The following is an 11,899-nucleotide window of genomic DNA, read 5'->3' as shown; positions in this document are numbered from 1 at the left end:
TTTTTTTTAAAGAAAACAAGCAGTTAGTAAATAAATAGAGTGCAAGTCTAAAAGGGGCAAGTTTTATTATTTTTTTTATAAAGAATAAAATTAGAATAGAGAGTGCTAGAGTTAGAGGGTCAAATAAAGACGGAAGAGATGCGTTTTTAGCTGATTCTTGAAGATGGCTAAGGACTCAGCTGCTCGGACGGAGTTGGGCAGGTCATTCCACCAGGAGGGAACTGTAGCGGGGTGAATGAGAGCACGGACACAGTAGATGGAGTTTAACAGCAAAACCCCTGGAGGGTGATTTATTTAAGCAGAGAAATTATAATACAGTGTTTTGTGAAGGTGCTCTGGTTCCCAATGGTGATAGTGTCTGTGGTCATCTGTGAAGCGCAGCGAGTGGCCAGGGATTCAGTCTGTCTCTGTAAAAGTGGCACAAAAACACACATTAGTCTCTCATCCAGGGAGTATGCAACTCAACTGACATGGTTTTCCTCCTGGCTTTTAAAGCTGTCCTGAATGAGCTCCAGGTGCGCTGGCCATCACGCTCAGGTGTTCGCCGTTGGTGATTAGTGAAGGAGCGGCGTTTTCAGGGCGACGCTGATCTGCCCTCGGATGTGCCCTCGCTGATACGCGCCACAGAACAATTAATTTAAAAGTCTGTGAAAGTGATTTTGTGCCTCTTTGGGATGGCACAATAAAGCGACGTTCACTTGCAGAATGCAAGCTTCTCGAGGGCGCATAAGTCTGAAGTAATGAATTTAGGTAAAGGGGTGCAGAGCCAGTGGTGGTTTTGTAGGCAAACATTAATGCCTTGAATTTTATGTGAGCAGCTACTGGTAGCCAGTGCAAATTGATAAACAGAGGTGTGACGTGCATTCTTTTCGGCTCGTTAAAAATAAATCTTGCTGCGAGAGTTAGACGAATTGTTAATTTTGTTATGATAGTATGTCCTTTTAGCAGTGGAGACATTAGCAGAGAAGGAAGAGAGGAGTGACTGATATAAATGAAGTATTTATTTTAATACTCAGTAGTATTTTTTGATTTGCGCCACACCCTTTCAGCAGCCCTGAGCTTAGAACGATGTTCGCAGAGAACATCAGACAGCCAAGGGGCAGAAGGGGTGGTATGGCCTGGCCTGGAAGACAAGGGGCAGACAGTGTCTAAACAAGATGTAAGAGTGGAGCAGAAAGTATCAGTAGCACTGTTAGCATCAAGAGATGATAACTGTTTAGGGGGAGGAAGCGAAGATGAAACCATAGCAGATAACCGGGAGGGTGAGGTTTTACCTTAGACCCGCCCTGAGTGAGCTGTAAACAGTCCTCCATTGTTTCACTGCCGGAGCAGATGTAGACAAGAATGGCTCCTAAGCGATCGAAGTGTTCTGTTGTTGGATGTAATAATGAACATAGCAGTCATAATTTACTCCCGACATCTGAGCCGCTGAAGACGCAGTGGACTACATTTGTTTTTGAAGGGAATGTGCCTCCGATCTACCTAAATGCGTCTATGGTTGCGCGAATCATTCGTGATCCAGCTTCACCTCCAGAAGGAGCGAGTATAAGTATTTGCAAATCGCCTTTCCTAATAACGTGCTAATTAGCAAGTTTCACGATGAATGCGGCTAAAGTAAGCAGTCTCTCAGAGAGTGGCTCGGAAGAGAGGGACAGGGCAAGCAGAGCTCATTAGCATTTAAAGCAACATGTAACAAAACGGGTCGCTGTGAACAAAGCTGTTTTTGACAGGGTAAAAAGGGTGTTGTTTTACACTACCATTGAGAAATTTTAACCAAATTATGTTTCCAAATTACCAAATTAGACTTTTCATTAAGACCCTAAAGAATCATACCAACTTGTGGAAAATGGGCATCTGATGTCCCCTTTAAAACGTATGAAATATTAAATCAAATAAATGCAGAATCAACTTTATGTTGCTTTGTGTTGTGTCACGAATGAGCCACATTTCCTTGCATATATTGAAACATGAATGTTTAGGAAAGTGCTGCGGTGAGTTTTGTGCCATCTAGTGGTTAAGAGGAAAATGAAATCAAACCCTGCTGTATCTTTAGCTCTGTTGTACCCTACTGTGTAAATGTAAATGTGAAGGGTGTCATTTCTGTGCCTCTAGCATCACCAAACAAACTGAATTTGTTGTCTTCTGTACTCAGGGGTCAAAACCGGAGCGCACGCAGTCTGACCAGCTCGTCTATAAACAAAACGGTAAGACTCTGACACATCATGTCCAACAGATCTCACTGTAACTGCTGTAGAATGAGCATTAACTCACAGTTTGCCTTGACTTGCAGTGCTTCACACTGGAAAACGCTGGTTCATCATCTGTCCTGTGGCGGAGAGGGCCGCGCCTAATGGAGAAGAGGCCGCCGCGAGTAATTCAGCACACTTGAACTAATGCTAAACATTAGGCTTTTAACGTCATCAAAATCTCACGATACGATAATATGTCGATATGAAGTTCACGATACGATATTTATTGCGATATTTAAAAAAAACAGACAAATGAAAACTTGGAAAAAAATGAACATTTTGTACATTTTAGTTAAATTCTTCTATTTAATGCCCTGTGAAAGTTCAAAATTAAGAGCTCCAACCCATGTTCCTAAGAAGACTTATATATTGTAAAACAATTGCACTGTAAAAAAAAAATTCAAATGAATATTTCATAGGTATGTTATTTTTGCTTTACACTACAGTAGAGAAATTGCAATACTTCTTTCCTAATTTCTGCACTTGAAAAGAGATATTTTGAATTTGGAGTGGAGTAATGTTACCCATTTAAACCGCTAGCTGTCATTAATTCATACTGCACTTTTATTTTAGACAGCTTTTAGTTTGATGGAAACGGCAGTAGAGCTTTTATTTTGGTGGAAAACTCCAGCTTCAGTAAAAACGTACAAAATTTGGCTTACAAAAATGCGTCTCACTACAAATAGTGAAATGCTGTAATCATCTGCCCATTAAAATGTTGGGAATTATACGAATGTAAAAATAAAGCCTAACTGGTGGCTGTTGCGTTCCCAAAAGCGCGCTAAACTCACAGCACGTGCAATAAACGAGTTCACTGCATTCATTCAGTGTGAACAGAGCCGTTCTGAGGTGCAGAAAACACACGATCACAAGCTGATCACCTGAACAATGTGTGTGCTTCTCTTTGAAACAGCAAAAACAGACTTGATGAAGGGATTAAGCATATTGTGCTTTCCGTTTGAGTTAGCTTGACAGATACTGTGCTAAAGCATAATGGCCCAAAACACAACTTTAAAGACCTTCTATGTTAGAATAAGAAGTTTAAATATATTTGATAAATTATAATTTTTGCCTGGAAGACCTATCTTTTCATATTGTCATGTGACCACAATAATATTGAGACAGTTTTGCTATTGCGATACCACAATGTTGATAATATCATTACATCCCTACTAAACATGCTTACAAATGATCATCTCACACTATTACCTGTGCCTCTCCAGACCCAGAGAGCTCCTCTACATTTCAAACGCAGGATGTGAGCACAGCCAGAGCCAAACCTCTGCAGAAACGGCCATCGGTGCCACAGGCGTCCCTCTCTGAGGTTGCTCCGTCGGCCGTGGGCCCTCAGGCTGCCTGCGCAGCTGTGGTTCCTGACATCCCATGCTGCCCCATTGTGCCTCCCGTTTCACTGGACGTCTCTGCTCAGAAAGCGGCGGAGGTCCCTCAGCAGCCGGTCGCTTGCAGCAGCAGCCACGGCGTGGAGCCGCCCGTCAGCCAGACCCAGACCCCGCCCGTGGTGCTGCTTCAGCCCTTTTCCACGCCCGCTCCACAGGCTTTGGTCAGCAGCGGCCAATCACAGCCTCAGAGCCCCACCCATCAGCCCCAGAGCTCCACCCATCAGCCCCAGAGCCCCACCCATCAGCCTCAGAGCTCCACCCATCAGCCCCAGAGCCCCGCCCACCAGCCCCAGAATGTCCCGCCCCTGCAGCCGGGCGAATCGGACGGGGAAGGGCCGCCCAGGCTGGAGTTCGCAGACAGAACGATAAAGACTCTGGATGAGAAACTGAGAAACCTTTTGTACCAAGAGTACCACCCCTCGCAAACCACGTGCTCCGCCTCCGAACCGCCCGGATCACCACCGTTGTCCGACAGCCAGGGCAGTGACGCTGCTGTGAGGAAAGCAGAAAAACTGGTAAAGTCAATCCTCATCGTATTCATTTACATTACATTTATTCATTTAGCAGACACTTTTATCCAAAGCGACTTACAAATGAGGAAAATAGAAGCAATCAAAATCAACAAAAGAGCAATGATATGCAAGTGCTATGACAAGTCTCAGTTAGCTTAATGCAGTACACGTAGCAAGGTTTTTTTTATTAAATAATAAATAAAAAGAAAACTGATAGAATAGAAAAAGAATAGTGCAAGCTAGTGTTAGAGCCTTTTTTAAAGAAAAGAATTAGAATGGAGAGTGCTAGAGTTAGAGGGTTAAATAAAGATGGAAGATATGTGTTTTTAGCCGATTCTTGAAGATGGCTAAGAAGTATTGTTTGTGTTTACAAACAATATGAGCTGTCAGCCCTTATGAAAATTAACCATGGTTTTACTACCAATAAAACCAAAAAAACATGGTTACTATAGTTAAACTAGGGGTGTCAAAAGTACGGCCCGCGGGCCAAATGCGGCCCGTGAATGAATTTCAAACGGCCCACAGCTTGTCTATTAAAATGTATTAGCCTATATGTGGCCCGCCAAGCATAATTTACAAAATATGCAGTTTCAAAATGTCAACACAAGGTGACAGCACTACATTTTAGGTTAGATTTAGCAGTAAAACGCGAGTGACAACAATTTTATAACTCGTATGCGCTGCACGAGTGCAAAAGTGCAAGAGCGCTACTGGTCTGAGTGAGCTCAGAATAAATGCGTTTACTCTGGTCACACGACCACTGAACAGCGCTGTGAGATTCCGTGAGCTCTCCATTACAAACCACAGATGCCGCGATGATTTAAACTAGTTTAAAGGCAGATGAAACAGCGCTGCCATTCTCAACAACACTGACACAGAAAACAGGAGAAACATTGTGTGACAACATTCAGTTATAATAAATTTTAATTCACAAATCACCAACATTTGAATACTTTCGCAAGGCACTACAAACAATTCAATTCAATTCAAGTTTATTTGTACAGCGCTTTTCACGATACAAATCATTGCAAAGCAACTTTACAGCAAATTAAGTTTCTACAATATTTAGTGGTAGCTTATCAGTGGTGACTGTCAGTCAATGTACATGTGGCAGAAATGTATGGAAAAATCAATTAAAGACGTAATCAAACAGACGATGAACACTATTAAATGATCATTAGGCCTCATGTTGTTCCAAACTTGTATGATTTTCTTTCTTTCTTCTGTGGAACACAAATGGAGATATTTGAATGTTGGGAACCAGCACAGAGCTCCTATTCTCCATCTTCATTACTTTACTGTCTTTATTTAAACAAATACGATTCCCAGAGCAGTTACACTGTTACACTTCATATATTTATTTATTTATATATATAAATACATACATACATGCATATATACAGTAGTCATCATTTGAAGTGGATCAAAACCTTTAATCAAAGTTGTCCTAAAACCAAAACAATACCAGTTATTGTCTTAGGACAACTTTGATTAACTTTTTTGATCCACTTCAAATGTTGACTACTGTATATACATATATATTTATACAACAGTTCTTTCTGGTCCTTGAATCTGATTGGCTGATAAGAGTGCGATATTAGAGTGATATCAGAGCTTCTCCAACCGCTTCACAGTTTGTGTCACTCCGCTTGCCTTATTTCTCACAGCAAAAAATTTGCTTTGATGTTTTCGGAGACGTGAGCTCCAGGACATCAGCAGGCATTCAGCGCTCATAAACCCACAGAGAGAGCGCCTCACCTCGGCCAGAACTTCAGGAATTTACCATTGGCTCTGGTATCTCTATAGTGGATAAACATGAGATATATTCCGTTTTGGGTAAATCTAACGGGAAGACTTTGGTCTCATTAATCTGTTATTTGTTCCAGAGCAAATAGTTTTGACAAAATCTCACCATTTATGTAACTTCAATGCTGTATATCTGAGCGATGCCTTTGTACTTTTGACTGAATTGACTAGCATTTTTTATGATGGCTGTTGTTGTTTATTAAATATTATTATTATTCAATAAATAATAATCGTAGTATTTAGTATTAGGAAATTGTGTGTGTGTGTGTGTGTTCGTGATGGTGATTTTAATTACATTGTTCCACCATTAGATGGTGACTAGACTGTTTTACGAGTCAGCAGTAAAGACTTTTAAACTGAAAAATACTAAAGCACAGTTTTGAACAAGAAAGTTATTTTTTCTTTCAAAAAGCTTTGTATGCAGCCAACAAATGCACCGAGCAGCGCTGTTATCAGAAATCACCCTTAACAGATGAAAGGATAGTACGAGCCTATCGGACATTCAAACTAATATTTTATTGTGAATATGAGATTGATCTGAAGAATGAATGCTGTATCAGATGCAGAAAATCACACTCGCCATCTATCTCTCATAATACTCTACTATACATAATGCACTGCTTTTACTACAGTAGTACAATAAGCTTTTAAAGTGTCTTGAAACCCTAAAACACATTTTTTGAGATGTTAACATATATGAACAGGTTGCACATCACTGAAAACAACAACAGCACTCATTATGTCTATAATTAAAGCAAAAGTGGTTATATTTTCATTTTCTGGAGCAATTTCGTTCTTCCGGTTCAAAAAGTAAAGTTGAACCAACATCAAGAAAAGTGACGTATATGCGTTAATTTGGAGTGGTGATTGGCTGCCGTGGCTGGAGAGTGCACATCTGCATCATCGGTTTTCCAGGCTTTTCTCAGTATTCATGAGAATGAAGTCTTATGATCCAATCACTGTGCTGTATTATGCATGAGGTTGCCTTACAGCGGAGAATTCAAATCTCATGAATGAGCTTCCGCGCCATCAGTTCATTTCTGTAACTCAACGTTCCTTTGTTACTAGTTCTAAAGTGACGTTTTGGAATTCGTAGCAGAAGCTTCAGCTGTTAAACTGTCAACTTTAGATTTGAATCCGTGGTGGAAGGAAGTAGTTCTGCACAAAAGAGGGATTTAAAAGACACTCCGTTGTTATTTTATATATTTAAACGCTCGTGCCGTCGAACTGTTGTATAAACGCAATATCACACAAGTAGACGTGAGATATGGCTGTATATTGGCACTCTGAGATTACCTACGGCCGAATCACAGCCGTGCCGATATACAGCCAAATCTCACGTCTACTCGTGTGATATTGCTATTATATATTATAGGGAGAAGCATCCGGCTCCCTGGTGTGTCCACATTGTCAAATCTGGCCCCCTTAAAAAAAAAAGTTTGGACACCCCTGAGTTTAACCATGGTAACCACAAATTAACCATGGTTTTGCTACACTAACCATAGTTTAACCATAGTATTTGTAGTAAAACTGTGGTTATACAAATGGGAATCAATATACCAAAACAAAAACATGGTTACTACGCTTTTACTACAATAAAACCATGGTTCATTTTCGTAAGGGAGGTTGTTTTGTTAAATCTTTGTTTTTTTTTGGTAATGCATTTTTAGTCTCAGAAACTATCAAAAGAACAGGCTCCTGAAAGCAGTTCATTCATAGATCACGATTAACTCGTTTATGAATCTGGCCACACTGGTCACATGTATGGTGTGTTTACTGTGTGCAACTAGCGGGGAAAGAGCAAAAGATGTGTTATCTTCTTATTGTCTTTAGCCTACTCTTTTTCTCACATCATCTCATTAAAGTTAGACTGAAAACTCTCAGTTCAGAAAAAACACTTGCCACGGTGTGACAGATTCAGTAGTGGCATAGCACCATCAAATAGTGGAATCAACATTGCGGAAGATTTCATATGAAATTCAGAAGAAATCTTTTGTCTTTTTAATGGAACCAGTTCTGAATAATAACCAGTTTTGGCCATCAACCCCAGACCTGAGGTTACATAATAATATTAATAATAATAATAATGTTTATTTTATATAGTGCATTTCTACAAACTCAAGGACGCTTTACAATCATTTGCAACATTCCCAAAAACTAGTTTTTGCCGAGGAACTGGTAATAGGCCAGATTCAGAGGACCTAAGTGCACGGGAAGGGATGTAGGTGTGTATGAGATCTGAGATATATTAAGGGGCAAGACCATGGAGAGTTTTGAATGTAATGAGAAGTATTTTGTATTGAATACGGAAACGAACAAGTAGCCAATTTAGTCTGCATAAAACAGGAGAAATATGAGAAGATTTGTACATCAATCCTGTTATTCCATGAATACAAGTAAATTGTGTCAAATTGTGAACCATGTTACCCATGATTTTCTGTAGTAAACAATTGATTGTTGAAAACCGGATATTTGTGTAAGTATTGTCCTGTTTACAAGCACCAGAAGAGTAGAAATGGCCAAGTAAACTGTACAGCTGTCAACTGGTTACCATCAGTCCTGTTATTTTCTGAAAAGAGTTTGTCCATGTTAATTCTGTAGGAAATAATTTTGTTATACCGTATTTCTCAGGATTTATTTTATTTTTTTTTTGTAGCCGCAGATTCCAGAGAGGACCGACAGTCTCGGGACCTTGAGTGATTCTGCTGTCGCCCGTAAGTGAAAGTGTGTGTGTGTGTGTGAATGTGCTAATCTCAGCTGCTCTTCCCCGTGTACCGAATGGTTATAAAAATGGTAGTGAATGGTTCCAGTTATGTTTCCATGATTGGGAACCGTTCTGGGCCTGTAATTCAACATGGAATGGAACGGTTAGGCAACGCGAATGGTTCGGCTCGACGGTGGAAAAACAGCTCTACACTCTAGATATGTAGACGTACTGCAGACTACAAGAAATTGTCACAATTGACAACTGTTATTTTTGTGCTTTTCTTTCTTTTTTTCCCCAAATGTCGATCAGCCTTCAAAAGACTTCTGACCAGAAAAGACTCCGGGGCCACTTCTGCTACACACACATCCAAGAGCCACTTCCAGGTTATCAGTGACTTTTTTCGTTTGTTTGTTTGTTTGTTTACGAGTTATATATATGCTTCTCTGGAATGACTGGTCACAGTTTGACAGCGTTCTGTGTTTGTGCACTGCAGATTGTGCCAACAGATTCAGATGTGTCTTCTCACGATGGTGGAGATCATGTGATTGATCTTGAATCTGCAGCTGTTCCTGTAACTGAGAACGGACACAGATCCACATCAAAGTCACAAAGAAACCGTTACTCAGCACCTCCTGACTTATATCAGGTTTGTCTGAAGCGCAGCGTACGTCTGAAATGGCATACTGGCATACTACTCATACTGTTTGCACAAGATCTACAGTATAATGTACACAGTAACACCAATATAACCTGCATATTAGGGATGCACCGAACACGGGTTTTCGTGTTTTTTTTTCCCTATATGTATTTTGCCCATTTTTTCCACCATTACATAAATTAAATAGCCAAAATGTGCTATGAGTTTTCTTTTGAAAAGCAAGAAAAAACAGTAATGACAGAACAACAATTTAAAAATATTTATTTAACACTGAACATTTTTTAACATTCTAGCAAACATTATTGTAACGGGGCGAACGAGAAGAGAGACGTGCGGATCCATCTGCAAAGCTTTATTCTTAAACATAGTCAAAACAGGCAAAATATGACATAAATATAGAAAATATGACAGATCCCAATTTGAACATTGTGTGAATGTTATAATAAATGCATTAACAGAGTTGTTGTAATTATTAATATCATTATTATTATTATTGTCTTTTTTCTTTTTCTTTACAGAACAACAGTAGAATTACAATACTAACATTTATAAATTGTGATGGAGTTCTTGCTTTTTTTTCTAGCTTTTGGTGGAAACCCGCAGGAAGACCTCAGTGCTTCTATTTGTACAACAATGGATTTATAAATGATTCTCATTACGAATTTGGGAAGATGTTTGTCGCACGTATCACATTGTCACATCCATGCCTTGTAAAAATTCATAAAAATGTTACTGAGCAACTGACGAGTAACACTGTTTTAGTGCAGATTTTCCTCCTTTGGACTTTGAACCCTGGCTAACGAGCTTGTGCAGCGCTCTGCAGTTTATTTACTAATCGTTTGAGGCCATTTCGTCATTTCAATCATCATACAGTAACCAGAAACAACCACCCCTTCCACTTCTCAACAGAGACATGCGATGCAGTGCTAAACAGTCTCTCGCTGTCAGTGCTTGTAATGATTTTTGCGTCTTTCTCGGACAGTTTTAAATGCTTCCACGCTGCCGACATGTTTTGCATTATAAAGAGTGCGCGCCTCTCACTCTACGCTGAGTGCTATTTGATCGCATCACCAAAAATATCATTGTTCGGTACAATTTATTCAGTCTTTTTGCTTATTCAGACGAATCATTTTGGTTGCCGAACATTTGGTGCATCTCTACTACATATGTTTTTGTCAAAATGTGTAATCTAGACTAGACCTTTCAGTGTGACATGAGAGTAATGGCATTCTGGATTCAACATCTCCTTTTCTTTACTCATTACTTGATCAGACTGTCAGAAGTTTAGACATTTGTACCCAAAATTGGATAGTAAATGCAAAATAAGTCAATTAATAGGATGCCACTCACTAGATTGAACATGCAACATGATAAAGTCGTGTGACAGCAATGTAGCGCAATACTTTTTGAAATGTTACTGTTTCACATGCTGTAGTAGGCAGTATACTGTACAGTATTACATTCTAAACACAGAATCCATCAGTTAAAATGTTTTATTTATTTATCTATTTCATTTATTTTTGGTTTATTTTTAGGTATTTGCATACATTTTGTTCTTTTGTTCGGGAGTCTGACATTGTCATTTACATCCGTTTTTTTTCAGGACACAACTACTTCCTTTCCAGATGCCAGACCCACAATGCCTTGCGCTCAGAGCTCGCTGTCAGTGGACGGGACGGCGCAGTGCTTGTCCTCGGACACCGGAGAGGAGGATCAGAGCGAGACTCTGTCTGCTAAGCCCTTGTCTCTGGCTCCTGCCCCGTCAGAGTCAGGCGGCGGGGACTTCATGAAGCGGGCGGTGGCTTTCCTCCGGCGCTCGGGTCACAGCAGCAGTGTCCAAAGCTCCGATTCGCCCCCTTGTCCTCTGGTGAACGGACACGCCCCCTCGGTTAGCGGCCCCGCCCACTCCGCTTACGTCAGCAGTGATAACGACTCTGAGTTTGAGGATGCTGATATGAAACGAGAAATGCAGAAGCTGAGAGAGAAGTGAGTAAAGAAACATTGATCAAATCAAAGAGCTCCAGTAAAAACTGCCTTACAAAGGCCTAATTTACCACCACACACATTTAGTTGTATCAAACTTAAGGCCTTAAAAAGTCTTAAATTGTACAAGAAAGTCTTAATTATAATTTCAAGAGGTCTTAAATTTGGATACGGAAAGACCAGAATTGCGATATGGCTGAATGTGACGATTAAACTTCAAAAGGCTATGATTTCATTAAATAAACAGGAGCGCTGCAGGTTCAAAGTCCGGTGCTGCTGCTCTGTGTTCTGCTGTTACCGGGGAAACAGTTATATTTCTACCAAACGCTCCACCTGCTGGCAGAGAATGAATGAGCATTTTCAATAAAACTGTTGTTTTGTTCAGAGTTCAGACCAATGCGAAAATCCACCCATGTTTTTACCCTGCAAACACGCAGAGCTTTAAATGTGAACTGGTGGATTGATAAGAAGATCTAATCTAAACATAGGGGTGTGCTATATGTATGGTCTGCGATAATATCGTAATTGTTGTTTTAACGATGTGCGATTTGATAATATGAGTATATCTCGAAAAGCAACCACAA

At 40.1% G+C, this 11,899-nt stretch overlaps 1 protein-coding gene across 5 annotated transcripts in view; it reads left to right on the top strand.

The window, feature by feature from the left end:
• The window catches only part of LOC107731484 (serine/threonine-protein kinase WNK2-like), a 64,818-nt gene that overhangs the window by 18,089 nt on the left and 34,830 nt on the right, over positions 1-11,899 (top strand). For all 5 annotated transcript variants that reach the window (XR_001638775.1, XM_016542579.1, XM_016542578.1 and 2 more), the window contains 7 exons: positions 2,153-2,204; positions 2,291-2,371; positions 3,473-4,164; positions 8,624-8,681; positions 8,984-9,057; positions 9,168-9,320; positions 10,936-11,318. Coding sequence is in view for 4 of the 5 variants with exons in the window: in XM_016542579.1 (XP_016398065.1) it covers positions 2,153-2,204; positions 2,291-2,371; positions 3,473-4,164; positions 8,624-8,681; positions 8,984-9,057; positions 9,168-9,320; positions 10,936-11,318 (1,493 nt within the window). In the remaining variant the exon portion in view is untranslated. The remainder of the gene's footprint in view (positions 1-2,152; positions 2,205-2,290; positions 2,372-3,472; positions 4,165-8,623; positions 8,682-8,983; positions 9,058-9,167; positions 9,321-10,935; positions 11,319-11,899) is intronic.

The sequence above is a fragment of the Sinocyclocheilus rhinocerous genome, unplaced genomic scaffold (assembly GCF_001515625.1).
Source record: "Sinocyclocheilus rhinocerous isolate Xijiao unplaced genomic scaffold, SAMN03320098_v1.1 scaffold1811, whole genome shotgun sequence".
In the NCBI taxonomy this organism is placed as follows: Eukaryota; Metazoa; Chordata; class Actinopteri; order Cypriniformes; family Cyprinidae; genus Sinocyclocheilus; species Sinocyclocheilus rhinocerous.
This window is presented reverse-complemented; position numbering and strand designations above follow the sequence as displayed.